The following is a 21800-nucleotide window of genomic DNA, read 5'->3' as shown; positions in this document are numbered from 1 at the left end:
CACTAAAGCAACATGCTTCTAAAGCAACCCCCAGACAATTTAATACATATTTGTGTATGAGGTTACATCACAGTTCTACTATAACAGAGGGAAGCAAATATATGCATATTTTACAGTGCTCTTCAAAGATACCGTGAATCCTGGGTGGCGTGCGGAGGGTCACAGGAGAGACGGGAGCCCTGATTGGAGCACAAGCCCGCCCAGCCGCCGGTTGAGTGAGACCCCAAACAAGCCCCCGGCCTCTCATGGTGCTGGCTTTCTCAGTTACCACGCAGGATTGCTTACCTCTAACGTTTGTGTGGTTTTGCAAGATGCTAAGCATTTTCCCAGCAGGATATTCTCACAAGAACATAAAAACACCGAAAACAAAAAGTACTATTCGCATATAAAACGTTACTATTATTACATTTTTAGAAAATTTTCTCCAACTTGAATCGCTTCACAGAGGCTCCCAATGATGGGACTGGGGGCCACGAGTGACTTGTCTGTCCCCACACCCAGCTGTTCAGGCCAGTCGTTCTGAACCTTTGCTGTGGAACTTTAAAAAGCACGGATGCCTGTGGCCCAGCCCGAGATTCTGAGAGTACTGAGCTGGGTTTTTTTCTTTCTTTCCCCCCTGAGTTACAGTCTGCACTCAACACCGTTTTGTACTAGTTTCAGGTGCATAGCACAGCACACAGATACTCACATTGGTTACAAAGTGTCCTCTCCGATCATTCAAGCGCCCACCTGGCACCAGTCACAATATCGTTGACCACTCCCACGCCCCACCCCACATCCCCACGCCTGTTTTGTAACAATTAATTAGTACTGATTAATCCTGTCACCTTCTCACCCCACCCCACCCCCCACACCCCTCTTCTCTGGCATCCATCAGTCTGTTTGAACTGGGGCGTTAAACATTCCCTGTGTGGTTCTAATGTGCAGCCACGGTTCAGAAGCCCTGTGTTAGGTGAGGGTAAGACTTACCTAAAAAGCCACTGTGAGAATTACCTGTGCTGGACACGGTCCCTTCCTGTGTCCTCTCGTTTGGGCAGGCCTCGTCAGAAACATGCCTCTCCATGGCTCCTGGGCCACAGAGTGTTGAGCCTCTCTTTTTATGGGAAGTGGTGTCTAATAAAGGGCATTGGGTCATGAAATCACAGCCTTCTTCCTGTGGCGGATGTGCCATCACCGGCTACTGGGTAGAGAAATGAGCGATGCAAGTGATGGAGGGAGAGATACTGCCCGTTCTCATTTTACAGGTACAAACATCTTGCTTTTATAGCTCTTTCCTTATTCACTTTCCCTTTATCAGTTTTTTAATTCTTTGCATGCTTCCTCTGCTTTGATTCATGTTTTCCTAGGTATCCATTTCTGCTGCGGATAGTGTGGGTCTGTCATTTGCAGAGGTATTTTGGCAACAGGCTGGCTGCTATCAGCAGATAGTACAGCTGTGTGAGGGGGCGGTGAACACCCTCCTCATCAGCACAGGTATTCCTTGTGAGGGCCAGCATCGCAACCCGTCTGCAGTCAGCAGGAAAAAATGGGCAGGCAGCCAGCAGTTCTGGTGCCGCCTCTGCTTCATCTTTTAAACACCCCATGTGAGCTAAAGAAATTTATGTGGGATGCCCAAGAAAGCCACTTACTATTGTTCATTCTGGTACAGTCCCATTCTGCAGTCAGCCATGCGTCTTTGCCGGGACTTCTGTGATGGAGTGTTTGGTTAGTTCCTTCTCAAATGAGGCAAATTCAGTGCAGCGTCACAGCTGATGGGTATCTTATCTCTTTAAGAGCAGCAAGCTTTCTAAACGCCCTGACACACACTCGATGCCCATGTAAAGTGTTTTTAGCAGAACCAAGATCACACTGTCACTTTCACTCTGCCAGTCAAGTGCCGGGAAGAAACGATCATCCACCTCCCACGCCCGACTCTCCAGCCAGCTGAGTTATAATCGTTTGTTTACTTCTAAGGTGTCATGGGTCACATTCATTGAGATTAATTTGGCTCACCTGAGTTGAATAGGCCACCTCATAATGTAAAACGAGTGAAAAACTGTGTGTGACATGGACTGCTCAAAGTTCTTTTCAAAGATCTGAAAGCGGAAAGGCAGGTGACATGGCGCTAGCTCCCTGTGCACTCAGGATCTGGCTGCACTCTGGGGGTGGGCGATGGCACTGTAATTGGGGCCCCTGGTTTGGGAGAATCCTAGGCATCGCTAGAGGCACACTGGGGGTGGCAGCCATCGGCTGTCTTGCAAGGCATGCTTTCAGAGACCGCTGCTGTTTCTGGGGCCAAGTTACCACCTGGTCTGACAGGAATTATTACTGGAAGCTGGCAGATGAGGCTTCATAACAAATAGACCAGTAACACTGGAAATTGAAAAATGTCTGTTTTTACAGGAAAGTCAACTTCCTAGGAAAATCCCTGAAAGCTGTAGAAACTTTAACCATCATTAGTCAAGTGAACTCGTGTGAAGAACTGCTTCCTACGTAGAACACAGGTAGCTCTGAAGTGACATATGGGACTGGAAAGCTCCTGAAGACATTGCCCAAGGGGGGCCCTCACAGCATGGGGACCTAGTTCTGTATGAATCCAAATGATCTCTTGAGTAAGCAGCTCAGGAAAACTGGTATCAGCAGCATGCCCCACCTCATCACTAACATGCTCTACTATGAAACTATAAAATCAAGAGCAGTGCATCTGCATTCTCCCTGCCACACTTCCTGCAAGAGCAGGGAGAACTTCCAAATAGTGGCCTTGGGACAACACAGGCAGTAGTGGGCATTTTTAGAGTAATACCAAAGGAAAGAAATTGGCCGTGGACAGGCAAACAACAGAGGAGCAAGGACAGCATTCTTCTTCTTTCCCCTTTTTTTTTTTTTAAAGAGATTTTATTTATTTAGTTTTAGAGAGAGAGGAAGGGAAGGAGAGAGGGAGAGAACATCGATCGGTTGACCTTTCGCTTTGCGTGACAACGCCCAACCGAGCCAGGCCGGTCAGGACAACTAGGACATCACACCGCAGGCCAGGCCACCTCGAAAGGCTCGGCACCACAAGAAGCCAGGGCACTGTTTGTTCCCTGACGGGAATGAGGAGTCGCACAGACACGTGAAGGTGCCCACAGGAGAGCCTTCACCCCAGGGCCCCGGACAGCAGACCCAGTGTCAGCAACCGGAATGCTGCTCTTTCCTCCGGGAGGGTTGGCCAGTGACGCACGACCGAGGTCCAGTTTGGCCGCGAAGAGCAGCTCTTATTTTGACATACTTTTTTCTCATAGAGGGGTTGGTTGTTTTGATAACTAAAGCAACCAGTTCAGTTTCTGAATGTAAAGCAAGTACCATATTTTGCCATGTGTTACGCGCATGTCTTTGCCCAGTTTTGAGGGAAAAATAAGGGTGCACATTATACATGGATATGATTACATACCGTGGGCGTAATAATCCCGTGTACAATACACGCAGGACACGGGCGTGCACTGTGCACGGCAAAACGTGGCACTCCCGGAGACGGGTGGAACGTGCCCCGCAGTATCAGGACCCCGAATGGCAGAACTTGTGTGTCGCAACATCTTTTACACTGAAAAACAAGCCATAGTTCTGTATATACCCCTCATATACCCTGAAACATGCTCAAGGCCCATTCACAAACTTATCTTTGGAGATAAGCTGGAAAAGTCATCTTTATACCCCATGTGAAAAGGTGACAAGTTGAAAAGTAGGTCTGTGTCTCAGCATTAAAGGTTATAAGAAGCGCTATTAGCTGACTCTGAAATACTTAATCTACTTGCAAACCATGCCTTTACATCTGTATGTGCAGGACATGCTTTGAAAGGTCAGTGTCTGTGACAGCTTGGCATCACCCACCGTGCTCCCACTGCCCGGGCTGTGTGCAGACAGGACTAAGCAGCACTGGCATCAGCTCCAGCTACTGTAGTAGGTGACGGGTTCTGGCAAGGACGACCAACCAAGAGTCAGCGGAGCTCTTAAAGCAGGTATGCCTTGACCAGTTGGCCTTCCGGAGGCCTACAGAAGTTATATAGGTTCCCTATTTATCTATGTTATAGCTAATAGCTAGTATAAACTAAGGCTGGAAAAAGTACCTAATTTGAATGAAGTTTGGTTACAAAAAGGCTCCCCATTTGACAACAAAAACCTAAAACCACCAATGAAGCCCAAATCAGGACCTGGGTGGGCTCCCCTGCTGAGAACTGAATTGCCTCCACCTCTGTCCGGGGCCAACACCGCTCGGGAGTAGGTCACTAGTATTACGTGCGCTCCAAAGCCAGCCAGCGTTCAGACCATGGACTTTGTCCACAGTAGGTGGAGTTCCATTTTTCTAGAGTTGAACATTCAACGACAGGTGCTATAGCCAGAAATAGCAAACCAAGGTTCTTAACAAATCGCTGTTCTGCTTGCTGTTGTACCAGGCACTCTCCCACTTATGTGTCCCATAGCTGTAGTGAAGGCTTCCTTCTCTCCCAGCTGGCTGAGGAAAATGCTTCTCCTGGGCCACTGAAAAAGCTTGCAAAAGGAAGATCTGGATTCCCAATAGATGGGCAGCTGTACAAGGTGCCGGCAGTGGGAAGCGGGTGCGGGGGAGGTTGACGGTGGTGGGTGGGACTAGATGCCTTGCAGTCTGGCTCTGGAAGCCAGGGCTCACGTTTCTAGTCCTAAAAGGTGACCATAATTTTTTTCTTTAAAACTCAAATGCAGACCCAGTCCGCTTGCAGACTCGAGACAGATGGTGGTGGGTTCGAGGTTGGGGAGCGGGGAGCTCTCTACAAGACCTTTTGACTTCAGAACATATGCCCTGGGCCAATGGCTGTTGAGCTGATCCTTGCTCGTCTTCTGTCATCTGGCTACTTTCAGATGCTATGATTCCAAGATTATGTTCTCCAAGTAATAATTGCTCATCTCTCTTGCCAAGATAACAGCTGCTTCCCATCACTTTATCAGCAAACTTGACACATCTATAAGTTCATTAAAATCCCTTTTTTAAATGTTGACATTACTACAGATGTTCCCCATTTCCCCCCTTAACCTCCCTCCACCAAGCCCCACCCCTGGCCTTTAACACATTGTCATCTGTGTCCACGGGCTAGTCATTAAACCCTCTGTAAAATTAAAAAATATATACATATTGATTTTGGAGAGAAACAACACACACCAGCTTCTTTTACGCACCCTGACCGGGGAGCCGACCCGCAACTGTGGCTACCAGAACAACGCTCCAACCCACTGACCCACCTGGCCAGGGCCCTCACTCAAACCTTTTGATCAAATGCAGCTAATTAAAAAGTCATACAGTATTCTGAACTTCAAAATTAAGTAAGCCGAAGCCCCTAAGTACAGTATGGGTCATACCTAATTTTAAGTTTTGGTTATTCTTCACTTTACATGGTCACATGAATTTTAGAATCAGTTTGAATACTATGGTAAGTCCTGTTGAGATTTTAAAAATAGGGTTGAATTCTTTACAATATTAAGTCTTCTCATTCATAACCAGAATATTGCTCTCCATTGTTATTTTTTAATGTCCTATACAATTTTATCTTCTCCAACAAGACTAGGAAATTTGTTGACTTTTTTCCAGGTAACTTTTTTAAAAAATTGCTATTGTGAGTGGATTCCATTTTCCTCCCATAAAATTCCCAATTAAACATTGCTGTTATGTTTGTATATTAATTTTGTATTCAGTCACCTTTTTGAAATTTCTTCATTGATTCTGACAGGCTGTCAGTAAATTCTTTGATCTTCTAGGTAGAGCATCTTTCTTACAAATATTAAGATTTATTCTCACTTCCAATATATGTACACCTCATTACTTTTTGTGTCTTACTGCACTGGCTAGGACCTCGAAGACCACTGTTGAACAGAATTAGTAAAGGGTATTCTTGTTTGGTATCTGAGAAGAATGTGTTTAATATTTTACCCTTGTGTATGACGTCTGCTTATCTTATAACAAGTTCAGGAGTTTCTAGGTTGATAGGTTAGGTTTCCAGTAAAAAAGTAGTATGGAAACCAAGACTACTCCAGTTTAAAATGATTCCTCTTGAGGAACTTAACATCGAACTGTCACATGTTCATCTTTAATGCTATGTTTTACTTTGGCACCCAGATCAGAGCTAACCTGAGTACGACAACCAGGTACCACAGGCTGTCACACTGGCATCGTTCCTTCCCAACCCTCCACCTGTGCTGATTTGTATCTTCCTAGATATTTCCCCCTTACTAAACCATTTTACTGCATGAATCTCCTGTCAACTTCCACAAATCTTTAATAGAATGAGATGGCATGTAAGTAAAAAACTTAAAAGGCGTGGCTACATTTGGATTTAAAATTAAGAGTGAGAGAAATGGGATACAGGCAGGAAGATATTGTGAGACCTTGTCAATAACAAACCCATTAGTTATCACGAAATCACGTGGAGACCTAACACTATGCTTAATAAGTCCCTCAGGCGGCCGTACGAATCAAGTCTCAGAAAACATCTGGAGATAAAAGGAATTCCGTGGGGCCCCAGGACTCTGGTCCAGAGTAAATCCCGCAGTTCAATGAGGCCTGCTTATACTTAACATTGTTAAGCTTAATTATTTGTCATAAGTAGCCATTGGTAAACACATTTTAATTTCATACAATGAAGAGAATTCAGGAGCCATTAATTAATATTTTCAGCAATAGGTTCTTAATAAGAGTGTGTTGAATGTACTACCCCAGGCCATTTCAAATCCTTTTTAGAAGGCATCATGAAAAAATAATCATACAGATCTTATAGCTGAGGGATCCAACTAAAAAATAAATATTCCTCTCAACAAAAGTGTAACTAAGACCCACAATTTGTAATTTTACTGTCTTTGGCAGGCCTTGTACTATGACATCTGTGTTTCTGTAATTTAAATAGAGAGCTCCCTTCCCTCTCTCTCCAGGACTCTGAAATGTGGACGACTGACAGAACGGCACTTCGGGACACGGGTCATGCTACCCACATGGGTCGCACCACAGTTCCCGCACGGCTGCCACTGGCCCACAGCTGTGCTTTCACAAAGACAGGTCTTTAACAAGAGTGAGATTTATGAACATCTTAAGATAACTTGAAAAACATGGGGTAAAAAAAGGAATAAAATCCACAAATTACAAAGATTTTGCTAATATGCAAACTCTGAGTCTATTGAAATTTGGCATATGCAATCTACTTAATCAATTTATTTAATGTGATAATATTTTTAAAAATGCCACTGAAGGATGAATGACACATTTTTGCCCTTGACGAAGGTGGCAAGTGTGATATTGCTGTGGCTTAGAAAGCAAAATATGATTCCTGGGTTATCACTGTTCTGGCTCATCAAAGGTGAAAGCATGTGCACTGTCCTTCCACGTGCAAGGAGGTCAGGCAAACGTGACAGAGGGAGAGCTGGGCAGACACACGTCTTCATCATACAGATTTTCCGGCAGCTCCTCCTCCTCTCCGTCAGGAAAGTATGTGGGGAACGGCAGATTTTTGCTGAAATCCTTATATGCAGGTAGTTTAGAATCTCTGATCTGGGGAGAGGAAGCAAAGATCTTATTAAAAGTGCTACCAATCATTTAAAGATAACCTGTTTTACTTATTATTCATAATCAAGGAATATTGGTTCCTATATTTTCTAATGTGAATAATGCAACTGTTATAATGTAAAAGGAACTCAATGTATTCTTTTTACTTATAAATTTAATTAAGGCAATGATAGAAATTAATCTTCAAGTTAATCAGCTACCTAAGAAAATTACTGATTATTAATTTATATCTTATCCATAACTTATAAGTCTTTAGAATGGCCCAATAGGATTAATTACAGTCTATTAATTACTATTAAATAAGTTATATCCAAATTGACTTTTCAAATATAAAGATCTGATGTAAACTATATACCTAAAAGGTATTACTATCTACTTCTCAATTATGATTATCTATTCATACTATTTTTATCTTATTTTATACCACAGATTTTTTAGCTGAATTTAAAAATAATTTACCTAGTATTTTTATTAGTCTTAATTCTAAGAGCACATAATCAAAAATATAATTGGGGAAATTAGCTTACATTTAACAAGTAGCATTCTAACTTACAAGCTAAGAACAGAACAGTATATTCAGCAAAAAAAGACAAAAAAAACTCCTAAGTCTGTATCTCTATTAACTCTTTATATTCTAAAAATATTCTATCTATGAATTCATAAACCAAAGAATAGTCCAGATATTGATATAATCTAAGTGGTTGGGTTTTACTTTTGGAAAATATCTTTGGGCTCTTTAAAGCTTCTGACTTATTCTAGCTACAGCAGGGGTGTCAAACTCATTTTCACCAGGGGCCACATCAGCCTCACGGTTCAAAGGGCCGAATGTAATTTTAGGACTGTATACATGTAACTACTCCTTAACAGTTAAGGGAGAGCCCGGCGCTGCCACTGGGTAGAAACAAGGTGCCGGGCCAGATAAAACAAGGTGGAGGGCGGGATTCGGCCTGGGGGCCTTGTGTTTGCCACCTGTGTTTTACAGTCTTCAGAGAGGAATAAAAAAAATTACATATAATTAATTGTACACAGAGTAAAATAAGTCATAATCATTTTGGCTGAAATAAGTACACAGCTGCTAGGAATAGCTAAGTACAGAAAAACGTATCTATTTTAATCTCTCTTGTTAAAACTATTCCAAAAAACTATTGGTAAGTTGAAGTTGCCCAAAAGAAAATAAACATTTTTTTCCAATTAATCTGGGGTTGAACTTTAACCTGGGGGGGGGGGGAGGTCATATTCTTACCAATTTAAACTGTGTCAGAATTTAGAACTGAAAATAAAACTGAATAAAAATTAAAATCAACAATAAAATTTTCTGTGCTAATTTGATAAATGTAAACATTTGCTCACAAATGACCTGAACAGTGGATTCTCAGTTACTTTTACATTTTTCTAAACTTACCATATCTGAGGGACATTTCAGACCATTGCACTGCTTAAACATTCTAACTGTAAATGCTACTGGACTGGAGCTCATGGACTTGAAACCTAAGTCACGACGGTGCCTCCAGGACGGAGGGCCAAAGTGTGCGGCCGCCTTAACAGCGAGCAAGACCGCACGGCACGTGCGTCTGTGCACTTAACTGCACCCCAGCTTCCCCAGACCCCTCAACTATTTGCCTCATTCTTTATATACGTATGTGAATTGGCAAATCAGTTCAAATCCTTGAGGAAAGGTGGGGGTTAGGACACACACAAAAAAAACAAGCACACTTGAAAATGAACTTAAATTATAAATTAGGATATAGGCATGAGCATGCACGAGGGGTATTTAATAACCTAAGCTAAACTATGCTGCGAACAGTTCTTTAGGCTCTCTCGATACCTTCAGTGAATCCAAGCAACAAAGGCTTACAGTAGTTAAACAGGTCGGTCATTCCTAAGACGATGGGTACTAATTTCAGAATTACAGAAACATGGTATTGGTGGCCCGCACTCTGAGGGAGCAAAAGCTCCTGGGGGGGGGGTGAATGGATGTGGAAGAGGCTGCCTGTCCTGCAGGAAGTGCCTCCTTCTCCCTGGCACGGGGACTTCCTCACCTGCTCTGCACTCAGTCGCCTGGAGGAATGGGGAAAGGGAGCTGAATGACTGCAAAAGGTGTGCTGAACTTTTAACATTTAAAACACAAGCCCACAAAATACCCCATTTGAACCTACACTTTAATGCTTGGGGGCAGACATTTAAGGTTACCAAACAGAAGCTGTTTAGGTACCATAATTCAAAGACTTTTGTTCCAAGATGAGGTTTTTTTTAATCAAAATGTTTGTTGAAAATATATTCATTGAAAATATATTAACAGTTCAAAGTGGACTAGACATTTCTCTGCTGCTATAGTTTCTCAAAACATATTTCGATTCCCCTTTTGGAATGGCCTCTGGGGTACCTTCTGACTGTCTTCAGCCATAGCAGGCTATCATCCATTAAGAGAGTTGATTCAGTTTTTGAAAGCAATTTTTCATTAAAGTGGATGAAAATCTGAGTAATGAATGTTATCGATTATAATCTGTTTGTACCAGCCAGATCAGAAAAACCACCGCATGTTTTATGGTTTTTCAAGCTAACCGACCGATTCATCCCCGCTGGTGTGAAAGAACAAGCAGAGGTGGTGCCTGAGAAGCCCCGGCGGCAGCGGCAGCAGCAGCGGCAGCAGCAGCAGCAGCAGCAGCAGCAGCAGCAGCGGCGGCAGCGGTGAGAGGGGCGGAAAGCCAGCCGAGACTCGCGTGTGCAGCAAGTGGGAACACACAGGGTCCGGCAGACGGAAGGCCCGCTTGAGTGTGGTTGGTAGGCCAGTAATATGGGTGTGATAATTTACAGTTTTAATTGAAACAGTTCACCCAAAATGTCATACGGTGTGCTTGAGTGTGGTACAGTTATGTTACAGATTATATGCTTATGATTTTGTGATAAAAAAAGGAGCGTTATTTGTGTGGATCCTGTAAGGCTTTGGCAACATAAAAAAATCTCCTGTATCCAGTATAGTTGTATTATGGGAAGTAATCATTTTCATTTTTTCCCTTTTATTAGGCTGTGATATGCATAACATGTAATAAATCTGGAGTGAGAGGTAGGAATACATTTTGAAGCCAAAATGTTATGAGAAGCACAATGACAACCTGCTGGCTTCAACTGCCTGTCGCTGTAGTCAGTTGGAGACTGGAAACCTACTTCAGCCTAACACCTGCAATCTTTAAAAGAAAAAAAAATCTTGCTAATATTCATCAAATACATTTTTTAAAGAAAGATGAGAATAATCTAGTCAAAAAATAAAGAGTGGCAGAAAGGGAACTTTAACTACTGTAAGATTAAAACAGATATTGTACCTTATGCTAATAGTAGAACCTACTTTAAGAAATAAAAACCATACATAGAAAGAGACCCAGTATGAAAAATCTCAGGTTTAGCCCTGGCTGGTGTGGCTCAGTGCACTGAGTGCTGGCCTGTGAACCAAGGGGTCACTGGTTTGATTCCCAGTCAGGGCATGTTCCTGGGTTGTACGCCGTGTCCCCAGTAGGGGGTGCTCAGGAGGCAGCCACACATTGATGTTCTCTCCCTCTCTCCCCACCTTCCCCTCTCTAAAAATTAAATAAAATCTTTAAAAAAATATCTCAGGTTTAAGTTTCAACCTATTTTTGTTGTTATTGTTGGGAAATTAATAAAGGATATATTTCTAGGAATAGCTATTATTCTATTATTGTACAAATTTATTCTTAGAATGAAAGATTCAAAATTCAAGTGATTTTTTTTACTTTGTATTAGTTTAAATCCTAGGCATAACATATAATTTGTATTTTATTTGATAGAAGTAAGTCTCTGAGAGCACAAGTTTTGCTTCACATCTATCCTGTACAACATATTTGTTTTCTTTTTACTTTGTTTTTGAACATAAAAATGAACATGCATATTTTCAGGAAAAATACTTAAAAGTACAATGAGAGCAATGGTTGTAATAATAATAACAGGATTTCTCCTTAAAATGTCTACCTTTAATCACCTTTCTTCTTGACTCTCTCAGTTAATTTCTTCCTGTATTATTCATATTTTGGCAAAAGTATCCTAATCTCCTTTCCATATTTCTAAAGAGCCTCTGCTTACTGGTTCTACCCTTTTTGCAGGTTCATCATTTTATAGACATATACTATAGGTTATTTTGTGCAATTTTTTAACTCAGGCTAATAAGCAAAAAAAAAAAGAAAAGAAAAAAAATCAGAGAACGCATGGAAAACAGCCATTGATTTTCAAGCTACATTACTTATGGGTTAAAGGAGAATTTTATTCACACCCACATACATGAACAATGGGAAATAAAGACAGCTAAACATACCTTTACTAAGCAATTTCTATGTCCAGGTACAGAGCCATTTACATAGATTATATTGTGCTTTGTGTTTATTCTCCACACCTAAAGCAAGAAATAAAATCAAACTTTACAAGTTAAAACTCTGAGAACGTATCACACACACAGTTCATGTATTCGCTACCCCCAACAACTGTAAAACCTGTTAGAATCGATCATTAAATTGAGCAAACAATAATTGAACAGACGACATTAAACGCATGCCCTGGGCCGCTGCATTCGGCATTAATTTAACTGCTCCCAACAGAGCCACTTCAGAAACTTACCTTCAGTCCAAATTCTGTCCTGTCGATGTTTCCCATTTGTCCAGGCATTTTAGTTCCAGGCCAGACTCTGGCAACATCCTGAATGAGAGAACCGAAATCAGCACTTTTAAGTACTCTCAACTTCAAACAGTTCTGATCAAAACAAAATGTAAACTAAGACAGGAGTTATTAAAATGTTTCATCTTTCCCCCATTCTGCTAGGCCCCAGTAAAGAACTACATACGGATTTAGGCACATTCACCCCAGTAAGAGTAATCTAAGATTAGAGCAACAAAATAAATACAGATTAAGAACAGGTTTAGGGGAAAAACTCAAGTAACAAGAGAGCAGCAGCTGTGGTAATACTGGTTGAGAACTTAAAAATAGTAATAACGGATATACAAGCACGTCATATGCCAAAGAAACAATTAACTGCCTGGCCGGCCTGCACTAACCTTCTGTGTTGAGGATTTAAAGGTCCCCGTCCACACCACTGCTGCTGAACCCGCCCGACTCCCCACCCTCGCTTTTGATGTGCCCTTCCTGCACCAGGGTGATTAACAGACAGAGTTACAAGAACACTGAGTTTGTTTGTCCAGCCCTGGTTGTCTCTGACTCACAGAAATCAAACAGCTTCACACGGTTTCTCTGATTTTGGCTTTGATAATGGATAACCATTTTACATCTAAACAAGCAAATCTGAACTACATACAAAATTGGAAAGGCCCTCAGAATGCAGGAATTCTTGGAAGATAAAAACTTTTGCATCACTACTCTCACAAGAGGCAAACGTCCAGGGGAAGCAGCTCGTATTAGGGGATAATCCACACCTTTAAAGACAATTCTGAATATTACAGATGGAGTACCACTCTTACCCTATATTTATTCTATATCACAGAGCAAAGCTTAATTTGCTCTGTGATAAGCCCCTTGCTTAACATTACATTACTAAAAAAAGACTCTGCCCTCCCCAGTAAATTCACTCTCCTTAAAAGCATACCCAAACTCTTAGGATTTTAAAGGCATTCACTAGCTAATCCTTACTGAAAGGATTATTTACAAACACACAACAGTATATTTCATAACAAATAACTAACTTGGATTGTAAGAATGGGTTTTCCTACATGCCTAATTTTCAAAAGAACTTTATTGATAAAGTTCACATACCACATATTTCACCCTTTTAAAGGGTACAGTTTAATGTTTTTAGTATGTTCAAAAAGCTGTGTATTACCACAATTAATTTTAGAACATTTTCCCCACATCTTTGCCAACAAAGACATCATTTGTTATAATCTGTCTTTTTAACTATAGACATCTCACTGTGGTTTTGATTTACATTTCTGTAATGGCTAAATATGTTAAGCATCTTTTCATGTGCTTATTGGACATTTCTATATCTTTTTGGGGGAAGCAAAGTCCTTTGCCTACATTTAATTGGGTTATTCTTTACTATTGAGTTGTAAGAGTTCCTTTTCGTTTCCTTGATGATACTGTGAGCAGCACAAAGTTTAAACTTTTGATGAAGTCTCATTTGTCTGTATCTTCTTTTGTTACTTGTATTTTTGGTGTCATATGTAAAGTTATCCCATACCAAAGGTCATGAAGATTTACTTCTACATTTTCTAAAAGGAGGTCTTAGGCTCTAAAGTTTATGTTTATGATCTACCTCATTTTTATAACTTTTTATTTTATATAATTTTTATAATTTTATGTTTATAAAAAGTTGCAAAAGTAACACAGAAAGCTCTCATACTCTTCACCCCAATGTGCCGATTATTTGCACGCCGCCCATTTGCTTCACCATTCGCTCTTGCTATGTGTGCACAGCCCTACGTCAGCTAAAATTTGGCGGCAGACACGTTGTTCCTCTACCTGTACGTGTTCCAAGGTCTATTTCCTAAGAACAAGGATACTCTCTTACATAACCACAGTACAATTTCAGAACTCAGAAAATTCAAAACATTTTCACCTAATCCACAGTCCACATTCTAATGTTCTTTATAACGATTTCCCCCCAAGTCCAGCACCCACTTCAGAATCACACATCGCACTTAGTTGTCACATCTCTTTAGTCTCCGTAGGTCTGGAGCAGCCGCTGCATTTCGTGACCTTGACATTTTTGAAGGCTACAATCCAACTATTTTGTAGAATATCACTCACTCTGGCCTTGTCTAATGTTGCCCTGTGAGGAGATGCATTTTCCATAGGCATCACCACAGAAGTGATGATGCATTTTTTTCCTGGAATCCGATCAGGAGGCACTTTGTGTTGGTTTGTTCAATTAGTGGTGATGTACAACGCTGATCAGTTAGTTAGTTAAGGATGTGCTCACTGGGTTAATCCACTCTACGGTTATTACTTTTCCCTTTGTAATTAAGAGGCAATTTGCTTCGGGGCTTTGTAAATAACTAGTTTCCATCAAGCTTTCACCACTTGTTTTGGCATTTATTGGTAACTGCTGTCTGAATCAATTATTCCTATGATGCTGTCAAAGTGAAATTCTAACTCCATCATTCCTTCCACATTTGTTTGCTGAGATTATACTGTAAAGAAGAGCAGTCCCTTTCCTCCCATTCGTTTATTAATCTGTATGTTTCTTTCTTTACATAAACATATAGTAAGTATATACTGATTCCTATCAACACTATAGGGTTCATTTTAATTTCCTTCCTTTTCTTAACTTAATACCCTTCTCTAACAGTGAGAAACTTGGCTCCCATTATCCACATATTTACCTATCAATCCTACAATTCACAGAAAATTACTTCTGAACAGCTACCTAACGCCATTGCAAATATACAAAATTAGGATTCAACACTTGTGCACGGTATATTTTAAATTTAGAATCAGGGTATAGAGCCAAATACTGTGTTCAAAAGTTACTTGAGTTACTCCCCACCTCTTTGGTGAGGAGATGCTATTCATTTGAAACAGGTAGGTTTGTCTTCTATTATATTCCATCGTGGATCCTCCCCCTTTCATTTTATTTTGAATATATAAAACACTGACATGGTTCCAAGTATAAAAAGTATAACAAAAAAGTATATCCAGGAAGTGTCACTCTTGCTACTTCCTAGCCCTTCCATACTGGTCCCACCCATCTCTTGTAGGTAATACATCTCATTAGTTTCTGGATTATCTTTTTGGTCCTTTTTTGCAAAAATAAGCAGGTAACATGTGCATTTCCTTATACCCCGGAAATCACTCCATCATTTAAAAAAGAGATTCTCATTCTTTTTTCAGCTGCATATTATTCTTGAGTAGATGTACAATTCCAAATATTATTCATCCAAATTCCCAGGTGTGGGCATTTACATTTGTAATTACAAATAAAGTTGCAAGACTAATTTTGTGAAAATGCATTTTTATATTTTGGGGAGAATATCTTCAGGGTAAAGTCCTGGAAGTAGGACTGATGTGTAGTTCCGCTAGATATTGCCACATTCTCCTCCATAAAGATGCACTAATTTGTGTTCCCACCAGCAATGTATGAGTGCCTGTTTCCCTATGTTCTTACTAATAGAGGGGTAAAAATCAAAGAGCTTCATAACATAATCTGCTGCAGGAGAAATGAGCAACTCCGGAGTACCTTTAATCTGCACTCCTCTTATGAAAGAAGCAGAAATATTTCCAGTTGACCATACATGTACATATACATCAAGCTTCAGAGATTAAACTCGCATTACTCTGATGCTCCAAAGAACACCCCCAGCCCCTATCCTGACACTTAATGCTGTATCTCTGGGAAAGTAGAACTGAATTAGCAATACAAAAGTCCTTCTCCATTTTCTGTGCACTTACTGTCTATTTCTCCATCGCTTCTCTACCACTTTTCTCTTGCACCATTATACTGTCCTTGACGATCTTTCCCAACTGTCTTTTAAGGGGAAAAAACTGGTGAAGGAACCAGTAGGGCCAGATGAAAGGGCATTCTAATCTCTGATTTCTTGCAGCTGACTTCAGAGTATAGCATAGGAGTCAGAGATGGGAATGAGAAAGTAGGCAGAAAAACATTAAGAATACTGACTGTAGATATGTAGGGTATAACTAAGTAATTCAAGTTGACCTCTGGAAAGTAAGACCAGGACTCAAAAAAGTGTGACTTGAGTACTAGGACCCGCCTTGAGTCAGATTAACATTATGTGACTTGATCCCAAGCACAGACTAAGGCACTACACGCACAGAAGCTGAGCGTTTCGCGTTAAGAGGAGAACCACTAAGTTGTACTTACACCAGTTGAAACAGCTCCAGGTCTCCTGTGAGTTTTCGTTTGACCATGAGTAGCAGGCTGGCCTTTAAATCCCCATCGTTTCATGACACCTTGAAAACCTTTACCAATACTGAACAAGGTAAACATTAGAATCCGCGTGGTGAAGAGAGCATAAAACACCTCCAACAGTACGCTTTCTGATATAGTGCCTTAGAGTTTTAACAAAGCCCCCTATCTGTAAACGAGCAGTCCTTTATCTCTGACCTGGTTTGAACCCCTTCCTGCAAAAACACCAAAATTTATTGGAGAGCAGCTACAAGTGATTAATTCAAGACTGTGAGACAAGAGCAAGCTAAGCGAGGGGAGTTCAATCTGAACAGGGAGTTTACCACCAGAATCCTAGGAAGCAACAAAGGAAGAGCGGTAAATTTCTGTAAGTTCCAAAGTTCTCCCAAGAGATACGGCAGGCACCATTAAGATCCCTACACCTCCTAGTACCCATGCCCTACGGAATCACCTCCTTTTGCACCTGGGTGGGCCTAGCAACTCCCTTCTAAGGAATAAACTACAGCGAAAGTGATGAGCTGCGGGTTGGACGCCCCTGGTAGGGTAATGTGTTAGGTAGCAATAGAAAGCTAACCCAACGGAACACTAAATAAATCAATACTGCCCTAACTGCTGAATGGTTTACTATTAGAAGATACCAGATGGATGGATGTCAGTTTCAAGGGTTGAAGAGGAAGCTAATGAAAAAGTAAAATCAGAGAGCAATAATTTATTGAAGTGTAGTATTTCATTTTTTAAACAAAACCAGTGTACTTTCAAAGTCTTCTAACTAGAGAAACATTCTGGATGGAGATGGAAAGTGAACAATTCTAAGGTTCAAAGCATTATTAAGCCTGTCTGATTGTCAAACATAGCACTACAAATGATACAATGAAAAGGATACAGTAAATTGTAAGCTGTACTGGACGTATTTTTATAGAGTCTCAAGATGAACATTTTTTCCAACTTTCATTAGTTAATAGGTCAACATATTTTTAATGTTGTGTTTACTAACCCCTAACAAAGCTCATTATTATTAAATAGACAGTGAATAGTTTAGGCCATTTACAAAAAAAGGACCAAAAGCAAAAGATTATGAAAAGCATCTTATTTCCACAAGGACTTTGCTATGCACTTAACAAAGCTTATCAGAGAGTAATGGACTGAAGTAACCACACATGCATAATAGTCTGTTTTAGATGAATGAAGAATTCAACGTAAACACAGTCTGAATGATGTACAGAACCTAACAGCTGAATATTATCAGATCACAAGTCAAAAGTTATTTGTATATGAGTAATTTAAATGTAGCTTACACCACTTTCTTCCATTAATCAACTGGAAGACTTACTTATATATACATTTTTTTTGTCTCAAAAACTCAAAATAGTGCTTATTCTTGAGACAAGAGCTAAAATGAAAGTTTAACATATATTAAAGAAAAATTGCAAGATTAACATTTAAGAAAAACTAGGACAATCAAATATTTTACTGAAATTTTGCTTTAGAAACTTAACAAATATTTCCATTTAACACAGGAGTTTAGCACATATTTGAAAAACAAAAATCTTGGCAATTTAAGAATAAAAAGGCAATAGCTAGAGTCATTTGAACCTATGATATTGCTTGGCAAATAACACTTTAAATAAACAAGGGGAGGGGACTGGCAACACTCAATCTAAAATGAAGATGTTTTGAAAAGACCACATTCTAACACTGGCCATTCCTGGTAGAAAGTCTGCTGGTGCCTTCCGAGCTCCCTGATTCATCTCTTACGTAGAGAGCGCATGACCCTGCCCCAGTAACACACGTGCCAGGTGAATTACAGGAGACAGTTCAGCTCATTTTGAGAGTAAATGATTATAAGATGAAAACGGTATCCTGAAAGTGCTAATTATCTGGCAGCTAATTGCAGACTGTTTTTTAATCTAGCCCTAGAGTACACCATGTTGTTACACTGCGTACAATGGGAAACTCTTCAATAAATAACTTTTACACAAAAGGCCAAAACACAAATGACATGACAAATTACTGGCTTAATTCAGATGAAGTGATGGAGAATAGAGTGCACCTGTTGATCCATGGGTGGTACAGGTACCTATTCTATTGCTTCTCTCGGTTGTCATCCCACTTGAGAACAAAACAAAAGGAGTGAACTAATCTGTTCTTAGCATGCCCACTCGCATTTCGAATGTAAGGTTTTCACGGGTCCCTTCACCGGAAGTGATACACAACACACAGCACACACGCTCCGCCCCCTCCCTAAGGCAGGCTTTAGTTAATGACAGCAGAGACACTCAAACCAAGGACAACTCAAATCAGAAGGAACACTATGTTAAAAGTTCCAAATTTAGTGAAACATCTGAAAATTAGAAAAACAAAAAGGTGGTTTACTTAGAGCATTTATACTTGTTAAAGCAAGAATTCCCCCAAAAACTCAGAAAGACTATTTACATTTAGGAGACTTCATTGCCCTGTTTCTTGGCCTGTTTCCTTAGCGTACTTTAAATGCATAAAGAGAAGGCATGGTGTATTAATTCTAGTGCCCACCCTAGAGAAGTTAGAGTAATTCTGTTACTGGCATTAACCGTGTCTTAGGAAAAAACATTATTAGTTTTCTTAATTTTGCCCTGTAGTTTCCAAATGTTGTGTAACAGGCATGTCTTTCATAAAAGTTTAAGCAGATGGTGTTAAAACGAGAAGAGGGACTTAAAGGTATGACTGTAGAATCTTGCAGAAGAGAATGCATAATTTAATGTTTTCAACTGCACTCTATAAATCTCTAGAGATGACTGTCATGTGAATTTCAGTCCCTTGCCATATTGTGACAAATGCCCAAATGTCTACCAGCAGACACACAGGCTTTTATACAAACCCATCATTATTTCCTACTTTGTGGGAAAGTACCTTTGATTTCATGGTTCAGGATACACTGTATTTGGGGATAAACCAAAATGACCATGAGGTGAGGGACGCTCTCAAATCCCTCCATGCTGAGTCCTCCGAGAACTCCCTCCACAATTCGCATCACTCAGTCTCCCTCGCCACTCGTTTCCTCTACCTTCTCTCTCTCTGGTCATTCCTCTTTGCCCCTTTCTCGGGAAGCAAACTGCTTCTCCCTCTGTCACCCATCACCTGCAATTGATTTTTCTCTTCAATTGTCTCTGGAACTCACTCTCAAGTAAACCCCTTAATTCCCAAATCCAAAGACTTTTATTAAAATAACTTTCTATTATGGAAGTTTTAAAACATATTCAAAAGCAAAGCCCTGGCTGGTGTGGCTCAGTGGGTTGAGTGCCAGCCTGCGAACCAAGGGTCACCGGTTCGATTCCCACTCAGGGCACGTGCCTGGGTTGTAGGCCAGGTGCGCATGAGAGGCAACCACACATTGATGTTTCTCTCCCTCTCTTCCTCTCTCCCTTCCCCTCTCTAAAAAAAACTTAAAAAGAAAAGCAGAAAGACGGGTACAATGAATCCCTATGTATCCATCACCCAGGGTCAAAGAATTTTCAACTCAAAGACCATTTCGTTTCATCTATTTCCCTCCAATGGATTATTTTAAAATAAGTTCCATTTATCATATCATTCTATCCATAAATACTTCAATGTGGATCTCTAAAAGATAAGGAAGCTTTTTAAGAACAAAACCACATTACCATTTTCACAATCTAAAACAATTAAGTCATTCCTTAATATCAGATATACAGTGTTCAATTTCCTATGGCTCCTTTAAAAAAAAGAATTGTCTTCTATTGCTCCTTCTTACCACCTTCTCCCCACTACCCCAATCATCATTTTCTTCCCCCTGATGCTCTTTGAGGAGTTCCTTTCCCCTTATAGCTGCATGAAAAGATGATCTCAGAGTCCTGCCCCTGCCCCTCTTCTCACTATAATTTGAACCAGGGCTTGGCAAACTATGGCCTGTATTGGCCACTTCTTTTCGTAAATAAAAATTTTATTGTAACACAGCCATGCACATTTTTCTACTTACTGTCTATGGTTGCTTTAGAGCTAGAAATACAGAGCTGAGTAGTTGCAATGAGACCATAATGCTCACGAACCTATAGTATTTACTATCTGGCCTTTTGAGAAAAAGCCTGCTGACCCCTGAAGCTGGAGTTCCACAAACACTGCCCTCTGGCAAGAATCCTGCTAACATGCCATTCTGCAGACGCACAGGCCATATGTAACCAGAAGTACCTCGGCCATTCAATCGGTGTTCCAGAAACAGAAACTGAACTCCTCCCTCTCGATTCAACATGTCCTCCTCCATGACCACTAGTGTGAAATTCCTATAAGCTTATCACACAAGCTGTTTTTTGCTCTAAAAATAAAAACAGCAGTAACAAGAAAACAAACTAAACCACCTTAAACGTTCCCTAGAAATTTCTTTAGCTTGGCCCATATAAGGTCTTTGATACGTGGGCCCAGACTGCCTTCTCAAACACCGCCCACTGCAGATCTAGCCCCAGCAGAGTACTCGGCGGCCCCTGAATATGCCTCTCTTCCGTGCCTTTGCTCATCTCTCCCCTCAGCCTCAGACACCCTGCCCGCTGCTGTCTTTCCACCATCGCCACGAAAAAGAACCGAAGGTGTCGTCAAATTTTGCATCAGCTGAAAAGTACTTGATCGTTTTATTAAAAAATCAAAATGCATACTGTAAATAGGTTTTTCAATCCAAACCATTTCCAAATTAAGATTTAACTTTTTCTCTTGAGCTGATTTATGCTGTAAAAGTTTTAAGTGACTTGTACACAATCTCTCAGAAAACCCGTGCCTGAGTACCAAATGGAAGAGAGGACTTTTGAGTCCTCTAAGGGTACCCCCAGACCAGGCTACATTATTATATTTAATAAATAAAAACGAAGGTGGGGTGGGAAGGTTAGCACCAGCTTCTCTGGTTAAACACTACATCTGAACACGGGGAAATGGAGTCTCATGTCAGTTCCTAGCCAAAATCCAGACTGGCCTTTATAAAGCTGAACCACTGAGAACAGACTGGAGTAAGATGAAATCTTTAACTATGAAGAAATACTATTGAATATAAAAGCATAATGTCCAAACCGACAACCTAAATAATGTCTTATAGCATATACCTTAACACCACTTCGTTATGTTTTAGCTTCAAACCACTCAAGCTTTTAATAATAATAAAAAGTGTCAATAAATGAAAACACACGCATGTAAAAGGCCCTCTTAGCTATTCACTATCTCCATCAGGTTTCAGTTTTAATTTATGATAAACTAACACGGCATAAACATTTTAATCTTTAATTATAGCTCCTCTTCATTTCAACAAACTCACCCAGATATTATCTACCTGTTTTCCCCTCCACACATTTTAAGGATAAAGCATCTCCACTCACGCCCTCTGTAAACTCTGGGGCTCAGCTTCACCCAACTCAG

The 21800-nt window shown here is 40.5% G+C and overlaps 1 protein-coding gene across 1 annotated transcript in view; it reads right to left on the bottom strand.

The window, feature by feature from the left end:
- Positions 1-6589: 6589 nt before the first annotated feature.
- The window catches only part of MRPL3 (mitochondrial ribosomal protein L3), a 39380-nt gene continuing 24169 nt past the window's right edge, over positions 6590-21800 (bottom strand). Inside the window, exons 7-10 of the mRNA XM_024565804.3 lie at positions 16371-16479; positions 12158-12235; positions 11859-11936; positions 6590-7522 (exon numbers count right to left, since the gene is read on the bottom strand). Of these exons, the coding sequence (XP_024421572.1) occupies positions 7370-7522; positions 11859-11936; positions 12158-12235; positions 16371-16479 (418 nt within the window). The 3' untranslated portion in view covers positions 6590-7369. The remainder of the gene's footprint in view (positions 7523-11858; positions 11937-12157; positions 12236-16370; positions 16480-21800) is intronic.

The sequence above is a fragment of the Desmodus rotundus genome, chromosome 8 (genome assembly GCF_022682495.2).
Source record: "Desmodus rotundus isolate HL8 chromosome 8, HLdesRot8A.1, whole genome shotgun sequence".
NCBI lineage: Eukaryota > Metazoa > Chordata > Mammalia > Chiroptera > Phyllostomidae > Desmodus > Desmodus rotundus.
Note: the sequence above shows the minus strand (reverse complement) of the source record. Positions and strands in the feature narration are given on the sequence as shown.